The following is a 22616-nucleotide window of genomic DNA, read 5'->3' on the forward strand; positions in this document are numbered from 1 at the left end:
TTATTATAATCCGAGTTTTGGGATATCACATAAAAAAACTATTGTAATACATTTTAAAAATGCGCTCAATTGAGAAGGTTATTTTTTTTGTTTGCATGATGTGCATAAGCTATAAAGGAAACACATTTACTGAATAAATCCCTCAATGCACATCAATAAACTCACGTGATTGGATAACTGGACTAACCAGCGGACCAATGGCATCGCAGCATCTCTAATGTTGGTTCGGTGTTTCTGAAACGCCGGAGTTGATTGAGTTTAGTCTGACGCTCTGAGACGCACTCGTTTATGATGGAGAGAAAAAGAGAAACTTACAGTTTTATTACTGATAATCTGCACCAGGAAGTGATGATTTTGTTCTCTTGAACACATGGGATGGAAACGCTGCTTTATTTACAAATGTTTTATGTGATATTCCTCTATTCTTCTTCACAAGTGTGGATGGAAACATCGCTAGTGTCTCTTTATAAACTCAATCTCACGTGTGTTTCAGAAGCGATCTGAGCTTCTCCACACTCACTGTAGAGCTCTGTTAGAGTGTAGAGTGAACACTGTAGAGTGTGTGTGAGGGGTTTCAGGAGGATGAAGCGTCTCGTCCATCAAACCTGCGGAGAGAGAGTGATGTGTTCCTGTGTGGATAAACACTGAGAGTTCGTGTGTGTGTCGTTGTGTTCAGTCACGCCGGCGCTTCGGATCAATTCTCTGGAACTTTGTTGATGACTTTCTTCTTCCTGATGGACACGAGGTCATAGAAGGGATCTTTTGTAATACTGGCCCTGTGGAACACACACACACACACACACGTGTTATAGGTCAGATGTGTGCCGTGTGTTCAGACGCTGTATGAGGCCGCACACACACACACACACACACACACGTGTTATAGGTCAGATGTGTGCCGTGCGTTCAGACGCTGTATGAGGCCGCACACACACACACACACACACACACACACACACGTATTATAGGTCAGATGTGTGCCGTGCGTTCAGACGCTGTATGAGGCCGCACACACACACACGCGCACACACACACACACGTGTTATAGGTCAGATGTGTGCCGTGTGTTCAGACGCTGTATGAGGCCGCACACACACACACACACGCACACAGACGTGTTATAGGTCAGATGTGTGCCGTGTGTTCAGACGCTGTATGAGGCCGCACACACACACACACGCACACACACACACACACACTTGCTTTGTTTGCTTGTAGTTGTCCATCGAATCCGATGATGACGTCCACTTCCGTCTTCTAATGGTGAGTTTTCTGATGGCTGAATATTCCTATTCTGGATCCACATATTCTATTGCAGGTCGGACATATATACATGATATTGGTGTTACTGGTATTTATGGGAGTGTTTCTCCTGAGCCTTCTTTGTTGTCTCCTGACGGTCCTATCCTCCTCCAGTGCTTGGGTCCCATCTAGACATGCGGTCAGCAGCCATGTTCTCCAGGTCCCCAGGTTTTATTTTGCACTTCTTTAGCACTGTCTTCAATTGGTCTTTGAAGCGTTTCTTCTGTCCTCCAGCAGAGCGCTGGCCTTGTTGTAGCTGGCCATATAGCACTCTGCGGGGCAGACGGTTGTAGGACATCCTTATGACATGCCCCAACCAGCGCAGTTGATGCCTGGGTGATTGTGGCCTCAATACTCCTGCAACCTGTTCTCCTGAGGATCTCCGTGTGGGGCACTCTGTCATGCCAAGTGATTCCCAGGATGCGCTGGAGACAGCAGATGTGGACTTGATGTGGCGGCTGTAAGTAACCCAGGCTTCACAGCTGTAGAGGAGGGTGGTGATGCAGACCGTTTGGTAGAAGCAGTTTTTTGTGTTGAGGTGAAGGTTCTTATTCTGAAAACCCCGCCGCCGGAGTCTTCCAAAGGCAGCTGATGCTTGTTCTGGACCTCATTGTCAGTGCTATTGTCTTAATGGCTATAATGCTCCCCAGGTATTTGAATGATGGAACAACCAACAGTTTTTCATCTGCAACAGAGAAGATGGGTGGTGCGGGTGGGATGTTTGCACTCCACTGGCAGATTACCACTGTTTTGGCAGTGTTGATGGTCAACCCCATCCTGCTATATGCCCTCACTGCTGCATCTAGGACAGACTGGAGGTCTTGTGAAGAGTGAGATACAAGAGCGCAGTCATCGGCATACTGCAGCTCAAGTATCCTCACTCTGTGCAGTTTGGTGGTTGCCTGCAGTCTCCTGATATTAAAGAGGTTGCCGTCCAGCCTGTACGCCACTGTCACCCCACTGTTGTCTTCAATCTCCTTGTGGAGAAGCTGGGTTACACATATGAGGAAGATGTTAAAGAGCGCTGGTGCCAGTACACACCCCTGCCTTACCCCTGTGCGCACAGTGAAAGGGCTTGACTGTTGACCTCCTATTATCACCCTAGCAGTCATTCCATCGTGAAACTGATGGAGGATGTTGACAAACTTAGTGGGGCATCCGAACCGGAGGAGGAGTTCCCACAAGAGATCTCTCTGCACAGTGTCAAAGGCTTTGGAGAGGTCGACAAAAGCCATAAACAGGTCTTTATGTTGCTCCCTGCACTTTTCCTGGAGTTGCCGGGTTGTGAAGACCATGTCGACTGTAAATTAATTTGACTGTATTGTAAAAGTTGTGCATATCATTTCTGTCAGCGAATGACTGAATTTCATGAGCCTTCTCCATCCACCACTTGTTCTGTAAGATCCGCAGAGTTCTCTGCACTTCCAGACGATATTTTTGCCATTGCTGTCTGGCGGTGCTGGATAAGGGTTTTTAGGCTTTCCTGATGTGCTTTGTGCATGTCCCTTAATAAATTATAGTTGTTAACAAACCAGTCTTGATGGTTCTTGCTCTTATAGCCGATTGTTTGGGCTGCTGCTTCATGGAGGGCCGTAGTAATAGAGGTTCTCTAGAGTTCTAAGTCCCCTAGTTTCTCAGCCAGGGAGCGACGAAACTCATTCCTTACAGTTGTGACTTCCAGGCGGACACAATCTAAACGCCTCCTACTGGGTCCATGTTTTCGCATGGGGGGGGCGCATTTTCATGAGGACCTTGGTCATGATCATGCGGTGATCTGTCCAGCATTCCGCACCTCTTATGGCCCGGGTTATGAGAACATCTCTGATGTCACAACGTCTGACGATGACATAATCAATCAGGTGCCAATGTTTGGAGCGTGGGTGCATCCATGATGTTTTGTATTTGGTCTTTTGCTGGAAGATGGTGTTGGTTATGGTCAGATTGTGCTCAGAGCAGAGGCTAGAGGTGCTGTAGGACTGACACACTCTCACACACTCACACACACACACACACACACACCTGATGGACTCGATCCACTGGTCTCTCTCCTCCGCTGTGGAAGCACAGATGCTGTAGGACTGGTGTTTTCCCTCCACCACTCGACCGTCGGTCTCTGTTTTACACGCCTTGATCTTCTGACCTCGACTGTTGGGGTTATACAGCTCTAAACAATACTGGCACAGGTCAAAGGTCACAGGTTAACATCACTCACATCACGTATTGCCTTACTCTACTGACAGCAACTGAGTTTAAAGTTAGTATACAGAACTAAAACTGGCTAAAATAGTTTTCATTTTTCAATAAAAGGCTTATATCATATTCCATATACTCATAAATACATTTCACACCCAATGTATCTATTTGTACTCACTTTTCATTAGCTTACTTTTATTTATTGCAAAATGTTATTTCAAAGTGTATTTCATTTCATATTTCATGAGGTTTTGCATATTTAAGGTGATATTTCACGTCCTTTTCATGTTACATTAAAAATATATAAATGCATTTCACGCCTTATTTATGCTTAAATTCCATCATACTTTTATATACTCATTGCAACATTCCATGACATATTTAATAATTTAATTCGACCTTTATTTATTTCATTTAGTCTTAAATCACTCCATACTAAATGTACTATATTGTTGATGATTAATACAAAATTTACTAATATAATATTCAAATCAAAAGTTGTATCTGTATATTATTTAATGGTCCTGAGCGAATATGAAGTAACACAGTTGTGTTTTTATTATTAAGTAACATCAACAAAGATGGTAACACTTTACAATAAGATTCATTAGTTAACATGAACTAAGAATGAACAATACTTCTACAGCATTTATTAATCTTAGTTAATATTAATTTCAACATTTACTAATACATTATTAAAATCAAAGGTTGTATTTGTTAGCATGAACTAACATGAACAGCTGTATTTTTATTAACTAATATTAACAAAGATTAATAAATACAATAACAAATGTATTGCTCATGGTTAGTTAACGTTAGTAAATACATGAACTAATGTTAACTAATGAACCTTATGTAAAGTGTTACTGTGACAAAAGTATCGCTCATTATTAATGCATTAACACACTCGGGTCTCACCGGTTTCCGGGGAAAGAGCACTTCCTTCACACACAGATTCTCCAGAGGAATGATCCCGCGCGGCTCCTTGTCCTGATACACAAACACCACAATCAGCTCTGACACACACACACCTTACACACACTTACAAGCGTTCAGAGGGTTCTTACTGTGGTGTATTCAAAATAATACAGGCAGTTATCAGTGAGGATGAACCAGCGTCTCTTCCACGTCTTCACTCGCCCGCCTGCGGACAGACCATACATCAGCAACACTACACGCTCAATAACTGAACTACAGTAGTTAACATGAGCCAGCTATGAAAAATAACTGGAGTTAATGTTAATTTCAACATTTACTAGTTCTCAGAAAGTTTTGATCAAACGATCTTCCAGTAATGCTAATAAAATGTTCGTTCAGTTCTCTGGTCTCTGGTAATGTTCTCAAAACATCAGCACAAAAACATTATTTATACATCGTTCATGGAATGTTTCAGTTGGATGTTCGTCAAACGTTTTTTAAATGTAACGACTTGTTTCGGAAGTCCATAATGTTTGAATGATACAATGAAACGTTCCATTTACATTTGTATAACCAAGAAAAAACTTTTAAAACTGTTCATCAGAAATTATGTTTTCATTACTTAATATGAACATTCTTATCTATATTAATGATCAGTGTTGTGCAAGTTACTTCCAAACTGTAATACATTATACATTACTTGTTACTGTTATTTAAAAGTAATTCTTTACCTTACAATATTACTGTCTCAGAATTGTAATGCGTTACATTACTCCTGTATTACTTTTGAGTTACTTTCACCAAAATAACTACAGAAGTAGAGCTTAACATTCTAAAATGACTAGGGCTGTAATGATATGCGACACTCAGATCCACGAACCTGTGTCGTGGTGTGAGCGCTCTGAAAGCGGCACTAAAAGACTGCTTTAAAACTTTCACAGAGACCTCAAACAGAAAGCACAAAGCCTTTCTTTAAAGTGAATTTCGTTTTGTATTAATTGTATCTTAATTTTAATCAATGTTTCATCCACCAATTGCCTGGATTTAATAAATAAGAAGTAAATATAGTAGACGAGATAATCAGGACACGGAGGCGCTGGCGCGTGAACTGGAGCTCGTCTCATAAATGAACCGAAACTCAGCGCCTACTTGCCTCACAGACCTGAGACATATCTCTATAGAGAGCTTGAAATGTCTACTTTTAAACAGAACAATTTAAAACGAAAGAAAACAGACTGTTCTCTGCTTATGTAATCCATATGAAATGTGCATTTCTCTCTGGCGCGTTCACCACTGCGAAGATCGCGAGTCAGCATCGTCAGCTTCATCTTTGCAGCCGACACTGACACAGAAAACACTTGTTTATTAATAAACAATTAAAATGTCTCCTTGCTTTATTTGAAATATTCATAATCATAACTTTTGCCGGTTCTTTGTGACAGCTTTTATGTGCTTTTATTGGCAGCGCGTTCACCACTGCGAAGATCGCGAGTCAGCATCGTCAGCTTCATCTTTGCAGCCGACACTGACACAGAAAACACTTGTTTATTAATAAACAATTAAAATGTCTCCTTGCTTTATTTGAAATATTCATAATCATAACTTTTGCCGGTTCTTTGTGACAGCTTTTATGTGCTTTTATTGGCAGCGCCACCCTTACATTTTACATGAGCGCGTCACCACCGCATCAAACACATGATTGCGTGATGAAAACATGATGAAAAACACCACCTAAACATAGCCTAACTGGTTAGAAAGAAAACACAGAACAAACAGAGTAATGCGCATACGTCCATCTCGCGAATGTACAGTCTCCTTCTACCATATTCTCCCATTAGCCGCTTTTTCACTGGCCAGCGCGAGCAGAGAGGCCGAAATCATGCCTCGCGGCACTCCTGTAAAACCCGCCCTAAACACGCCTTTACTGGACTATGTCACACAATACAAAGGTACACCAGCAAGAGGGAGATGAATGAAATAAATCGCCATACAAATATATCAGAAGCTGTCATTTAGTCTTTATTTACACACTTGGACACCACACGCGGCTATTGACTGACCATGAACAGGTAATAACTTACTTGCTTTTTTCATTCTTTAATGTCTCGCGGTCTTGCTGTTTTTTTCCCCGTTTTTTTTTAACAATTACATTTTGGGCTAAAAGTGTGTTGTAACGCAAGCGTTACTGAACATGTATCGAGTAAAATATTACTGAAAATTGATTAGTAATGCCTTACACTACTGCATTACAGCAAAAAGTAATATGTTACTGTAATGCGTTACTTTTGTAACGCGTTACTCCCAACACTGTTAATGATTATTCTTATATTTTTGTTAGATGGGTGACTGACCAGTATCTATTTGACACACAGACATTGAGGATGTCACTATTAAACTTGCACAGATTTACAATAAACACACTTATTAAAAGCAGTTCTCGAATAGATGAGAGAGAAAGTAAACTAGACTAAATATGTTTGCAGGAGTGAATCATAATCGGTTTGTTTGATGCAGTCAGCAGAGCAATCTTTATAATAACTTTATAATCTTTACCCAGTTTGAGCAGCCAGCCCTCGCGGTCCGGGTTGAAGAAGGTGTGTGTGAGGTCGTTCCCATCATCCTCTGGGATTTTGAAGGGTTCGTTCCGTATGCTGTTGTACAGATCCTGTGGTGGTGAAAAGAAACACACACTTCAGTCTTCCTGTTCGTGCTGCTCATTTACTGACCTATAATTGAAGGGGTGGTATAATGCCCTTTCCACAAGATGTAAAATAAGTCTCTGATGTCCCCAGAGTGTGTGTGTGTGTGAAGTTTTAGCTCAAAATACCCCACAGATATTCATATAGCATGTTAAAGTTGTCACTTTTTGAGGATGAGCAAAAACACACCGTTTTGTGTCTGTTCCTTTAAATGCAAATGAGCTGCTGCTCCCGGCGCAGGGGGCGGAGCTACAAGAGCTCATGTGCCTTTACCTCACACACACACATGCACTGAAAATTTCAAAAACGTTTTGCCTTTTATGTTCAAACCGGATTCAGACAATGATGGAGAGACTCAAGAAGAAGTGACAACATGTAGAAGCAACAGGACATTTCTGAATGGTTAGTTGATGAATTTATGTAGCTTATGTGTGGTTATCTTCTAGTCATTGATTAGCATATTCTGTCATGATAATCTATAAATCGTGTTCCCGGGGGCGGGGTTTTGTAAATTTTAGGGTTGGTGATGTCACTAACCCTGGAGGAATGTGGTGTAGTCTCTACCAGCCGTTTGTTGTAGTCCTTAAAAAACAATTTCTGTAAAATAAAATCTCTCCCTTTGCTTTGAACTTTGTGCGTCGTAACTTTGCAGATGTTGTTTATGCTCAAACAGCAACATTACACACTAATTAAAGTTAGCAAAGTCAAATCATAATCAACAACCCCTGTCTGAAAGCCTATTTGTTCAGCGCTGAGGTTTCCTAAGTGCGTTTGAACGCTCCATCACGTGAACTGTGCCTGGACAGGAAATGCAGCGCGCTGCTCAGTTGTTCGTGCTCAGGGATGATGAGAGAAGACTCAGAGACCCTTTTCTTTACTTTCGTGTGCGTTTTATGAAAAGCAAGTAAGTTTTTACTACTGTTGCATGTTTGTACTGCATTGTGATGAATGTTGTGAAATTTATGTATGTTCATGCGAACTAGTTTCATTTGTTGAACTGCGTGACCAATTAGTGTAGTCATGATGCCATATAGCTGGATGTAATATGCGACGTTTCCTGCGTGCAATAATTAGCCCTCTATATGTCGATTTAGACCTTATTTGTGTTAGTTATTTAGAGATATGCTTCTGTGTTCGAGTGCAGTGCATTTACTGTTTATTTGGTGCTACCTGCATCGAGTGTTATAGTGATAGTGTCATGCTGCATAGCCACTTAAAGGTGCAGCAGTACAGATATTAAAGGGCATATAGTGACATATTTTGTTGCACTGTATTAACGTCAATTATTATTTTCTGTACTGTACTGTTTTGTGAATGATGACAATGAGCATAGTATAGCATAGTATTCCTTTATTTGTTTATTAATCAGTTATTCTTACCATTGCATTATTTCTTTTTCTTTCTCCCTGTTTAGACCACATACACTTGAACTTGTATATTGGCATCCTGATCTTGAAAATAAAGCTGATAAAGGATTCTCTGGCCGGAATCTTTCTGTAGTGCTCCCATCCTAAAACGAACCACTAGTCCATACTTTACAACCCCTTTAAAGGGATAGTTCACCCAAAAATGAAGATCAGTCCATAAGAAAAATATCCATATTTAAAACTTTATCGACTAAAATAACTAGCTTCTGGTAGACGGCCGTATGAATCGATTTGCGGCGAAAGAGTAACCGTGACCCGACGCATGACGTACTGACGAACGCAGAGGTGCAGAGGAAAGAGCAAAACAAAACACCGGTCACGACGAATTAGAGTCTAAAATGAGGATTTTTAAAGAGAAATGTGGGCGGAGCTTGAGGCTGTTGCCCAGCCCTGAGTTTGAACCGCGAGAGGCTCAAAGCGTACGCTACTCCTACATCTGCGACACACACACGTCACGGGTTACTCTTGTGGCGCAAGTCGACTTGTGTAGGCCGTCTGCCGGAAACGACTTATTTTAGTCGATTAAGTTTTAAATATGGATATTTTTCGTACACGAATGGATCACTTTGCTTCAGAAGGCCTTTATTGATGCACTTTTATGATGGATAGACGGACTTTTATAATGATAGATGCACTTTTATGATGGATAGACGGACTTTTATGATGGACAGATGCACTTTTATGATGGATAGATGCACTTTTATAATGATAGATGCACTTTTATGATGGACAGATGCACTTTTATGATGGATAGATGCACTTTTATAATGATAGATGCACTTTTATGATGGATAGACGGACTTTTATGATGGACAAATGCACTTTTAAGATGGACAGATGCATTTTTATAATGGATAGATGGACTTTTATGATGGACAGATGCACTTTTATAATGATAGATGGACTTTTATGATGGATAGATGGACTTTTATGATGGACAGATGCACTTTTATAATGATAGATGGACTTTTATGATGGATAGACGGACTTTTATGATGGACAGATGCACTTTTATAATGATAGATGGACTTTTATGATGGATAGATGGACTTTTATGATGGACAGATGCACTTTTATAATGATAGATGCACTTTTATGATGGATAGACGGACTTTTATGATGGACAGATGCACTTTTATAATGATAGATGGACTTTTATGATGGATAGATGGACTTTTATGATGGACAAATGCACTTTTAAGATGGACAGATGCATTTTTATAATGGATAGATGGACTTTTATGATGGACAGATGCACTTTTATAATGATAGATGGACTTTTATGATGGATAGATGGACTTTTATGATGGACAGATGCACTTTTATAATGGACAGATGCACTTTTATCATGGATAGATGCACTTTTATAATGGACAGATGCACTTTTATCATGGATAGATGCACTTTTATGATGGATAGATGCACTTTTTGATAGATGCACTTTTATGATGGACAGATGCACTTTTATGATGGATAGATGCACTTTTATGATGGATAGATCATATTTGTATATTTGTTGTCAGTGACTCCAGTGTAGTATTTTGGTCATGTGACCAGTGAGGAGTGATTGTGATTGGCTGCTCACCGTCAGAAGGCCGTCGGGAAGATCCTCTCCGTTGTTGATCCCGCGGTTCATGCTAATGAATCTCTCCAGCGGGGTCTTGTCCTTCACGTTGGGGTTGTGAAGACTCGTGTTCAACATGATGATGGCAAACGAAAGGATGTAACACGTGTCTGAGGATCACAAACAACACAACCGTTCTCAACAACTTTGCCAGACACTGATAAACAAAGCATTTTGAGATCAGTGTCAGCTTGGCCAATTAACAGATCTGGCAATGCATAACAAACAGTCTCAATGGAAGCTTATTTCGCCATGGAATAAAAAAAATATAGAAAGTAATTGCGACTTTTTATCTCACAATTCTGACTTTTTTTCTGCGGTTTTGTTCTTGCGATTCTAATGAATTGGTCTGAATTGTGAGATATTAAAGTCCCCCTGTAGTCAATCATTTTATCCCTTAAAACTCATACAGTATTTGATCCTTAAAATTTTTCCTTGAAAAAAAATGTCTTCATGCCTTAAAATATCTTGAATGTAACTCGACACCCTCGCCTCATTTAGTATACTGGTTCTATGAATATGCAAATGAGCCCCGCCTCCACTCACTCCCTCAGCTCAGAGATCCACTGGTTGACGATCACACGTTGATCTGATTGGTTTCAAGGTAGTTTGTGACGTCAGAAACACCAGCGATTTCAAAGCGTGTGTTTGAGACTGTCTTTGGTTCACTGCAGTTTTAAGGAGGAAATACTCAGCAATGGTGTCGACTTATGAACTTACACATGCTTTGTCTTAAAGCAGATTAAAAACACCACATAGACACAAACAACATTAAAAGCTGGATTTTCACCACAGGGGGACTTTAAGTTATAATTAACTTTTTTTTATTCCAGAAACAAAAGTACTGAATTACGAGACGTAAAAAAGTCAAAATTCCAATCTTACGCAATATTTTTTATTCCATGACAGAAACAAGCTTCCATGACTTTCTGTTTTCAAATACTCAAATATAGTAATTATAGGGTGTAATATATATGATGTATTATGCAAGTTGACTCTGATGAGTTTGGAGTTGCGCTTCACCTGTGGACTGGAAGACGTTGACGTTGCAGTTACAGTAACGTGTGGCGAAAGCCTCCATCATGCGGTCGATCTTCTGCGCTTCTCCCGGCAGACGGAAACTCCACAAGAACTGCCTGATGAGTGCGAGAGAGAAGCAGCAATAAGACGAGTCCTTCACGTGTGTGAATGAGTGTGTGAAGGAGCTCGAGTTCTGCTCACCGTAACGCCTGGACCAGGTTGAGATCCGAAAACTCGTGCAGCTCCACAAACGCCTTGAGAATCTGCAGGTGCATCTCCTCCCTGAAACATCAGATTGAGATGCATTCATCAGGCACACACACACACACACACACACACACACACACACACTCTCTCACACGCACACACACACACACACACACACACACACACACACACACAGATCTGATGTGTGTGTGTTTGGTTCATAAGTCACCTCTCTCCCAGGAAGTCTCCGATGGCCGTCTTGTTCAGTCCTTCCTCTTTATACAGAAACTCGGCCACTCGTTCTGGTTTCCACTCCACAAGCTGGTTGTCAACCAGATACTTGATTCCCTGAAACACAGAGACGTTTGAGCCGTTCGCTCGCTCGCTGTCACACAGATAAAACACTGAAGATTCTGTAAGACGCGCTGTAGTTTATCTGAGATTATCAGAGCGTCCACATAAGTTCCTCCCCAGGTCAACATCTGCTTTTAGAGATTTTCCTTCAAACCACTACTTCCCTTTTCTACAAAATGACTAAAGAAAAGACTAAACCTTCAAACCGAAATCACAGAAACTGATACATTACATTATATTATATTATATTACATCGTATTATATTATATTATATTTAGTGCTGTCGATCAATTAAAAAAATTAACTAGATTAATCACACATTCTTTTGTGATTAATCGTGATTAATTGCAATTAAAATATTATAATATGTTTTTAATATATTTTAATATATATTTTATAATGTAATAATTTCACAGTTAATTTAAAAATTAAAGTAGAAACAACATAAAGACAGTATATTTTAAATAGTTGTTTAATGGCATCTTTTTATAAATGAAGGCCAATATTACTGATATTAACAGTCTTTCTGTGCGTCGTGTGTGTGTGTGTGTGTGTGTGTGTGTGTGTGTGTGTGTGTGTGTGTGTGTGTGTGTTTTAGGCCATTCACAGACGGCGCGGTCTCTTTCACGAGTTCACATGTTAATGAAATCTGATGTAATATTAAAATGCGTATTTGGCTTGCTGTCCGGGGGGAGGGCTCCGAGCCCAGAGTACTCCCCCCTATAAATGTATAGATCATAGGTATCTATGAGCAGACCCAGCCGAATGTGAGGTGATGGGGTGGTGGCGGGATGCTGAGAAATTAGTCATGAGACAGGAGGTAAGGGAAGGCTTTATTTATACCGGCTTCTTCTTGTGCTGATTGGATGATTACCTGAACATGCTCCTCCCGAACTTTGTTACATAAAACTTCATTTTGTCTTGTCGCGCTTGAATGGTTCAAAAGCATTTGCATGAACGAGAGCATGATCATATAGCTAATGTAACGCTAGCCAATAGATGACAGAAAAATGAACGGACGCCGCGTTAATTGTGTTAAATATTTTAACGGTAATGTTGACAGGAATAATATTATATTGTTATGGAGATTCAACCAATCAGCGACAACCTTATTGGTGACGTCAGATCTAGAAACTTCCCGAACAGTAGAAGCCCTTAGATCACCTGAAGTCTGAAGAGCCTAATTGCTGACCAATTCCTCAATTCCCCTTGGCCATACACAGACACTATGACTGCACTTGCTGACAGATTTGGAGACCTCACCAGTTAGCCCTAACTAAAATAGCAGCAGTAATGGATGCCCCTGACGTTCAGCCTAGAGATTTGGCCAGTTTTGATAGGTTTGCCCTTCAAATCCAAGCTCTTGTGGGTCTCCTGAGGACACTGGGTCCTGAAGGTAATGTGAAATTACAGAGTGGGTCACATCAAGTAAACTCCCTGCAGATTTCCGTGCATCATTCAGACGACAAGTCAAGTCTCCTTCATTTATATAGTGCTTTTAACTATATAGATTGTTTCAAAGCAGCTTTACGGTGATGACAGGAGATTACAGTAACAGAGATTGTTTAGGCTTTACGGCAGCTCTAGATTATATTTATTGTCCAGTTAAAGTTAGTTTTTTATTTGTTCACTTCCGTTGCAAAGATCATTAGTTATTAACTTAGGGTCCGCTTACACAACATCGTTCTAACAGAAAACAGAAAACTTTTAATGTGTTCTGGCCGTTCATTTGCACGACAACAGTGTTTGGTGGCTCCATGACACATGCCCTATCAATCTGGTGTAGTCTACACTGTTCTGGACCTGGCCGAGTGGCTTAAGTTTGAATCCTGGTGCCAAGACTGTGAGGACCTAAATCTAAGGAAGGAGCAGAGACGTTAAACGGTGCAGCCAAGATCAGGCCCTGTAGCTAAGTCCAGATTTGCCACTGTTCTTCATGGATCAAACCCCTGACACAGCTACACAGGTACTGTCATTCTCAAAGCCAACCAAGACAGCAGAGAGACCTGAGCAGAGAAGAGTTGTGCCCATACTGTGACAGTACAGAGCATTTCCTAAGCCAGCATCCCAGCTACCAGGAATTCAGTAAAGAGGAGATGATAAAATGCATTAAAAACAACAACCGTTGCTGGAAAACATTGCACCCTGAAAAAGCCCTGTCGCCTGTGTAATGTGAAACACCTTTAAATCCTTCATGAAGTTAACGACCGATCACAGAATGAGGTTTCTTGCCTTGTGAGTTCCACAAATGAGTCCCTGTACCTTGACAGGCCTGAAGGTTCAAAACATGTTCTACTGAAAATGATTCCTGTTGTCTTGCAGCACAAGAATCAAACCCTAAACACCTATGCAGTGCTCGATGATAGATCAGAAAAGAACCATGCTACTCCCAGCTACAGATCATAAACTAGGGCTTAAGAGACAGACTGGTTCGCTTGGCCCACCTGGAGGTCCAGTGGCAATTAGAATTAGACTGGGTTAGGGGCTACAAGGACCAACAAGCAATCTACAGCAACAGCTTCAGCCTCAGCAATGCCTACACCTTTCCGTCACTCCTCAAATGGAGGAAGTGTTCCGAAATGTTGAGAGACTTAGGCAAGGAGATAGCATTCCCCACAATAATGAAAGACCTGTCATACGATCCAAACGAGATCAGAAATCAATGGACTAGCTACAAGCCAAACCCACCAGAGTGATGGTAGATTGAGTGAAGCACTATGCCACACCACTGCTGTGTGAGGCTGACATGCCTCAGCTTCATGTCCCCAAAGACTTGAGAAACAGAAATAGACTGTTACCACAGAGGAAGAATCTTGGTTTATTCTCCACCACATGGTTCATCATAACGGCAAAAACAGAGTGGTGTTCAACATGAGTGATAAGCTCAACAACTGCCTCCTTGCAGGAACTGCACTAGGCCCTTCCCTTTTGGGGGTTCTGTTGCGTTTCAGGGAGCACACTGTCATGGATAGCTCATTGGATGATGTAGATGGAGACCCCACAAAAATTAAAGACTGGTCATACGATCCAAACAAGATTAGAAATCAAGTTCAAGTTCCGTTTATTTATAGAGCAGATTTACTATAATTCAATTATAAACGATAATATTAACCGTCGGTACATTTTATCATGGTTTATAGTGAAACCGGTAATCGTCCCATCCCTACCTAACACCAGCAACCCGCATGAGCGTCAAGTCTGAGGAGGAGGGCGGGGGAAACAACCACTCTTACAGACTCCACCTTTAAAGTCTTCGGAGGGACTAGGATAGCAGAAATCCAAGACCTAGTGGATCAGCATGAATGGCGATATGTAGATTCTCTCCGAAACACTGCAGATGACCTCACAAGGGGTCACAGCCTAAAAGACCTTGCGTCACCAAACAGATGGAGTCAAGGCCCACCGTTCTCACTACAGGATGAATCAGAGTCGCCCACTATGCCAGTCCTGAAACCTCCTGAAGTGGAGAAGAGAGTGTATTCTACGGTGTCAACAGAGTATCAAAACCCCAGTGAGTACAGTACATGGAAAGACCTTGTTGAAGCCACAGTCCAGCACAGTCAAAGTGACCCAAACCAATCCAGTCAAAAGGCCTCATCTTCCAAAACATCCAACGTGACAGTTTCCTTAAGGAATATGAACGACTGAAAGCTGGTTAGCCTGTATCCACTATAAACCGCCTACTCAGTTTAGCCCCAGAGTTTGATGAAGCCGGTCAGCTTATACGGGCTGGAGGACGTCTACGTCATGCTGAAGGTCTAGAGCTCCAGGAGTTCTGGATCCTCAACATCCAGCAACCAAACTGCTCATACGGGACGATGACAGTAAGTTCTGTCACCCAGGAACCCAGGAACAAGCGGTTTCAGGCGCCCAAAACACTGTTGTAAAGGTTTTACGGTTTTAGTTGAAAACGGTGTCGTGTAAACAGCCCCTGAGACTTCACAAACATCCCTTTTATAGCACTGGGATGGACTGTTTTGGGCTCTTCCAAATTAAAGTCTGTGAAAAAAGATGGGGTATAATATTCAAGTGTTTGAACACTCGATGTGAACTGCATCTGAGAGAGAGTTAAAGGGATACTTCAGGATTTAGTAGAAAACCTGTAGTATTTTTGAATTACCGTGCTTTCCACCCTCATATCCCCCTGAGACGAGAGATTTATGTATTTTTTGTCTGGAAAAAATCCTCTGATGACGCAAAAATGGTCATTTTGCATAATCTGAGTATTTTTTGGCCAGAGGCGAGAGACTCCAGCCAGTAGTAGGGGCTGTCCCGCATGTGTTCAACCCGCCCATAGAGGGATCTCACTCACAGAATGTACACATACTGTCAGCCATCTTTTTTTGGAAGCTAAGCTAGCAGGCTCTTGTTCTGTGGAGAAAGCTGAGTAGTAGGGGTTAACATCCTCTTTTTTCCGGCCGTCGAGATCGTCCAAAATGTCCGGGATTTGGCTTTTGCTTTCTACAGTCGCCATTCATTGTTTACATGCACACCTTTTGTTTCAATCTAACTGAATTCATTCCGATTGGTGAATCTGAATGTAGTGTTTACATGAACGCTAAACAAGTGATCGGTTGATGTGCGTCTTAGCATTGCTAAGAAAATTCCTGCTGCTCCGTGAGAGATAGCCTACGAGACCGGTGTCGCTCATCAGTAATCACGCCACCGGCCTCGCGCCGTTCTCCCGCGCCCCTCAGCCTCGTTCTCCCGCGCCCCTCAGCCTCGTCCTGCTCGCCACAGTAAATAGAATGAATGGCGACTGTAGAACGCAAAAGCCGAATCCCGGACATTTTGGGCGATCTCGAAATCCCGGGCAGACTCGTCACGGAGACTCACTAGTAGCCTAGCCTAGTTGTTTAACTGCACTCTCTTACCGGTAGGCGTGGCTTGGGAGTGGCCTCGTAGGGCAGCCAAGCAAGTGCATTCTGGGAGTTGTTGTCTTTCATCCACATAAACCAAAAATACATTTTCTGGCTTTTCTCAGTCTAGAAGGCTCCAAATTCAAAAATAATTTCACATTTCTACTACATAAATGACCCATTTTAAATACACATTCATCTTTCCAGAGATGAAGTATCCCTTTAAGAGAAGCTTTAACTAACTGTAGCCCAGAACTTCAACAACATCTTGCCAAACAAAAAATCAGTGATGTTAAGGAGATTTAACCAATCAGCGACTTATTGAAGACGTCGGAAAGGACACAAGGTGGCAAGCTAGAAACTTCCCGAACAGTTAGCAAGCGGAGTTAAGAGAAGAAGCATCAAATCCTCATATTAGAGTGATTTCTGAAGGATCATGTGACGCTGAAGACTGGAGTAATGATGCTGAAAATTCAGCTTTGATCACAGGAATAAATTACACTTTACTGTATATTCACATAGAAAACAGATGATTTACATTGGAATAATATTTCACTGTTTTTACTGTATTTTAGATCAAATATATGCAGGTTTGGTGAGCAGAAGAGACTTCTTTCAGAAACATTAAAACATCTCACCGACCCGAAGCTTATGAACGCAAGTGTACGTGTGTGTGGTCTACAGTGTAGTTATAGGTTTGTGACTGTGTTTGTGGTGTTTATTAAACATCAAACATTCATGTGTCTGTCTGTCATCTCTTTCCATGCTCGTCGGCCTCGCTGTTTCTCAACATGCAGCAGCAAAACCACAAAGACTCAGAACGAGAAAACCAAAAGTATTTCAGGTGTTGACCTGAGGACTTCATTCTACACCACCTCCTGTGTGTTAATCTTCATCAGTCTCTCCATAGACGTAATGGTTATTATACTGTACAAACTGACCCCTAACCCTACCCGTCACACACACACACACACACACACACACACACACACAGAGACATATATAGCACAAATGCAGTCTCCTTTTCAGTTCAATGTTGAATAATGACATCAGTCTCTCCTACAGTGAGTGTGTGTGTGTGAGTGAGTGTGTGTCTGATCTGAAAAACTGACAGACGTTCCACTGCCCTCGTCTCTCACATCATCATCAACATCATCACTGACTCCTCCAGATCTCACCTTTTTAGGATCCATGTTGAACTTCTTCTTGCCACTACTGAAGCGTTTCTCCCTCTCCAGCGTCTTACTGCAAACAATTCAAACAACCGTTTAACATTAAACAACGTTTAATCATTTTACCAGCGTTTCATCAAAACTGAGACTAGAACTTTTTTAAAAATATTAATATCAGATGAAAAAATTTAACTAAACAAAAAATTGAAAGGTTACCTTGACAACTAACTGATTTTATTTAAAAAATAAATAAAAACTAAATCTGAAATAAATATAAAAAAAATAATAATAATAAAAAACAATAAAAATTACACAACAAATACCCCAAATTTTACTAAAATGAAAATGAAAACTGAAAATATAAAAAAATTAAGGAAAATTTTATATGTAAAATAAGATACTTCAGAAATGAATAAATGCTATAATAGTACATAAATAAAGCTCTTTTCTCAGATCATCATTCGTATATCCACTCACTTGTCTTCTGCTGACTTGAAATCCTGAATATCTGCCATCACGTTTTCAATCTGGTTCTTCAGTTTCTGTAAGAAAAATGAAAAACCTCTCGTCAGGTTTCTGAAGCTGCTTTCATAATAAAGACACATATTTTTTTATTTTCATTTACAGAGTCTATTTTACACTTGTGAATGTGATGAAAGAATCACACCAGACACACACAAACACGACCACGAGTCCAGTGTCACACGAGAAAGAGGCTTATAGGTTTTTCTGGACCATTTCTTCTTTTTTTTAACACATTTTTTGTGTTTTTTGCTTTTTCACGGAAAAAAGAAACCACTATGACAAAACAACAGAACATTTGAGGGACACACACATACAAAGACAGATTACCACTTGACAGGTGATGCTGAAGCAGAATGCAAATTCATGCAAATTCAGAATAACCAAGAAAAAAACGAATGCTTGTAACATTCAGGGAACGTTCAGAAATGGTAAAGTTATCAACATGTTCTGCATATGATTTAAGAATCACACCAGGGGCCGGTTTCACAAAGATAGACTTTGACTATGGCTTAGATATAGTAGATAGTCAGACATCTAAATCAGACCGTTGCACAAAGCACTTAAGACTCTGACTATCTTAAGTAGGACTACACTGCAATGCATTCTGGGTAAAATAAGACACTTTTCAAAACAAAACACATGGCGGATCGAGTAAGCGCATTGAACCGCTCAGTGCAGTTTACCCCAGCGGGAGATATGTGTCTGTTGGAGGAGTGTAACAGTTACAAGGACATTTTACTTGGGAAATTTAGCGGAGAATGTAGTAACAAGAAGAAATGTTTAAATTATGAGCCGTTTGTAATGTAACTGATTGTTACTGCTGGTTGCCAAGGTAACAGAGTCTTAGACCTGAGTTAGCCTGGGGGTTAGAGGTGTCTAATTTTTTGGGTCTAAATTAAGTCAGTCTTTATTTTTGTGAAACAGTCTAACCTGCATTAGCCTAGCCTATGAGCCGATTTTAAAATAGCTTTGTGAAACCGGCCCCAGACACACACAAACACGACCACGAGTCCAATATTACACGTGAAAGAGTCCTTTAGGTTATTTTGGACCATTTCTTCTTTTTTCACCACATTGTTTTTTCACGGAACGACAACGGGAAAAAAACCCACAATGACAAAACAACAGAACATTTGAGGGACACATTAATACAAAGACAGATTATCGTTTGACTAGCAGAATGCAAATTCAGGCCTACGAGTGTGAACTAAATACTAACGTTCAGGGAAGGTTCTCTCAAAGTTATGAACAAACATTCTTATTACAAGTTATCTGGTCTTTAATAATGTTCTCAAAACGTTAGCACAAAAACATTCGTTCATTGAACATTTTTTCTTTTTTTTAAACGCTTTAGTTTGTCTAACATTTTTTTTAAACGTTCAGAGAACAATCCAAAGTAACGTTTGAATAATCAAGAAAATAAACGTTTTTAAACTGGACGTTTGTAACATTCAAGGAACATTCAGAAATAACGGTTTCAATTTCCTTTTATTGTCATCACTCTAAAAAATGCAGGGTTGTTTTAACCCAACTTTGGGTCAAATATGGACAAACCCAAATGTTGGGTTAAAAATGTAATTTAAACATTTAACCCAACGGCTGAGTTTGTCCATATTTGACCCAAAGTTGGGTTGAAACAACCCAGCATTTTTAATTATACAATGAAACTAATTAGCAAAGCTCACGCTGCATCCACACGTGACAACACAACAACATTTAAGACACATTATATATAACACACGACAATACAGAAACTTGACAGCTGCATGTGAAGATTTTGCACACTGTTGTCACCACGTGACCCTAACCGTTCTCATAACGTTGTGGGAACGTTAGAAACACGTTGTGCGAGCGTTCCTCACCTCAATGTCCTCCAGCAGAACCTGCTTGTGCATCTTCAGCCGCTCGATCTCCATCTGCTCCTCCACCGTCAAATCTGAGAAAACACACACACACACACACACACACACGGTCAGGTGAGCGAGTGTGTGTTTGCTGCAGATTCAGAGAGAGATCTCACATGTAAAACACAAGTTACCAGGCCCAAAACACAGCAGTGAGTGTCTACATTAAACACTGAGAGGGATTAATGACCAGATTAGAGATGTCTGAAATCTCTCTTCTCTGTAAAGACTTGAACAATACGCTTCACACTCGCCGGCTTCTGCTTTATGAAACAGGAAATCTGTTGTCATGGGGGCCGTTAGCTCCTGCGTGAGGGGCCTCTGAACGTGTGTGTGTGTGTGTGTGTGTTTCACTTCAGACATGAATAACTCAGAGCTGATCTGCATGAAATCAAACCAGCACAAATAAAAGGAAGAAAATAAAGATCAGTCATTTTAATATCAGATAATAATTCATCTGATCCTGGACTACAGATTTTCATTTCAATCCATCAGTTCTCTCATGGTTATGAACAAACGGCATTCCTGTAACATTAATAGAACGTTCATTCAACGTTATCTCATCTTTAATATTGTTCTAAAACAATAGCAATTTTTTATTTCTCTGTCTTTATTGTCCAGTCGATATATTAGCTGTATTATCCCTACTGTTTTGTGTGATGTTGTTGGGCTGTGTGTGTAATATCATATGTGCTAAATTGTGAATCAAAATAAATAAATAAATAAAACAATAGCACAAAAACATTATTAATACATTGTTTATGGAAAGTTTTTTTTTTTCTGAAACGTTTTAGTTCATCTAACGTTTTTTAAATGTAACTACTTGTTTCATAACGTTCAGAGAACATTCAAAAGTAATGTTCCATAATGTTTGAAGAATTATATATTTCAATAACCAAGAAAAAAAACTGCAGTTACTGTATAGTAAAAATAATATGTAGTTAAATATACTTTCACCATCTGTAACCTCTTTAGTTGCTGGTGTTGTGCAGTTACAAAAAACATCACCACCAATATGCAAATTATTAATAAAACATTTGCAAGAACATCCTGCACTGGAAATACAGCTTTTACCAATAGAGCATTGAATGTGAATTAGGCTGAAGATGGAGAGAGTTAGTTAAGGTTAAACGGACTCTTACCTGTGTGACAACACTCGGTCATTGTGCTGTTTAATGCTGAAGTCCTGTTTAATGCTGTGAGTTTAGAGTCAGACTTTCTTCATGTTTGCTGAGTTCCTCTATCAGCTGCCCTGCCCTGCAAACACCCGTTTCACACCAGAAGTCAAGAGTTTCCGCAGGAGGAGCACAGGACCTCACAACAACAACACCATCACAACACGCACATACACACACATACACACACACACACACACAGAGGTGATGTGATCTGATGATGCCCTCTGCTGGTCATCATATCACACTAGTCCCCTAAAAATACTAACATTCACATGTGAAGTAGAAAGATTATGATGAATCTCACAAATAACATATTCATTAGTTCTTTATACATTATATTCATTAAAATACGTGTTCTGTAGCTTTAAAGCACAGAGAAGTTAAACTCCAGCGTTCTCTCAAGGTTATGAACAAACGTTCTTCCAGGGCGTTGTTTTGTTTTAGGAGTTGTCAATGTGCTGTAAGATGTGCATATGTTTGCATGTACAGTATCCGTAGATGGCCTTTGCATGTATAGGAATGTTAAATTTATTTGTGTATGCATGTGTATAATATAGTTAATGACTATTCAAACAACAAAGATCGCTGTAGCGCCTCAGTTCAAGCACGTGAACCGATCTAGTAAATAAATACGAATGAACCATTTGAAGAGACAGTACAACTAACCGAAATGTATATTCCTCATACATAATATCGATCAATCTCTGTTTTTCAACCGCGGAAAGAGGTCAATTAAACAGCTGGAGAACAATAACGATACATTTACCTTAGGAAAGCCATTTAATGGAGCTAGCACGTTAGTTGGAGAGAAGTTAGCTATAGAGAGGAGTAGTTTGCTAAATATGTGCACTATATTACATATTTATTATATATTTACTTATATACCAGCACTTTGGTGCAACTCTGTTGCTTTTAAATGTGTTATATAAATAAATGTTGACTTGACTTGACGATATCATTAAAATATAATAACGCTGTTATATAAAAAACGCGTTATATTTGATGCGGGGCTCATACGTTTACAGCATTAGGGGAGATATTTTTTTTCTTGAGAAAAAATAACATATTACAACTAATATTTATTCAAATGAATTGATATTGAAACAAGATCGTAATCAAATCACAAGAATTGTATTGAATTGAAATCGTGAAATTTGTGTCAAGCAATAATAAAACCAGTAGCCTACCAGCCATTGTACCATGTAAACATTGTAACATGGGTCACTAAACTTCA

At 40.1% G+C, this 22616-nt stretch overlaps 1 protein-coding gene across 1 annotated transcript; it reads right to left on the reverse strand.

Annotated features, from left to right (window-relative positions):
• Positions 1 to 91: 91 nt before the first annotated feature.
• On the reverse strand, positions 92 to 21497 carry cyth4b (cytohesin 4b). Its single transcript, XM_084425101.1, has 13 exons — positions 21347 to 21497; positions 20163 to 20236; positions 18253 to 18317; positions 17782 to 17848; positions 11620 to 11738; positions 11385 to 11465; positions 11187 to 11299; positions 10125 to 10273; positions 6967 to 7078; positions 4563 to 4639; positions 4414 to 4485; positions 3322 to 3476; positions 92 to 776 (listed from the first exon to the last, which is right to left on the reverse strand). Exons 1-13 carry the CDS (start codon positions 21366 to 21368, stop codon positions 695 to 697), a joined length of 1188 nt encoding a protein of 395 aa, XP_084281227.1. The 5' UTR covers positions 21369 to 21497; the 3' UTR covers positions 92 to 694.
• Between the last annotated feature and the right edge of the window lie 1119 nt (positions 21498 to 22616).

This window comes from Rutilus rutilus, assembly GCF_951802725.1.
Source record: "Rutilus rutilus genome assembly, chromosome: 12".
In the NCBI taxonomy this organism is placed as follows: Eukaryota; Metazoa; Chordata; class Actinopteri; order Cypriniformes; family Leuciscidae; genus Rutilus; species Rutilus rutilus.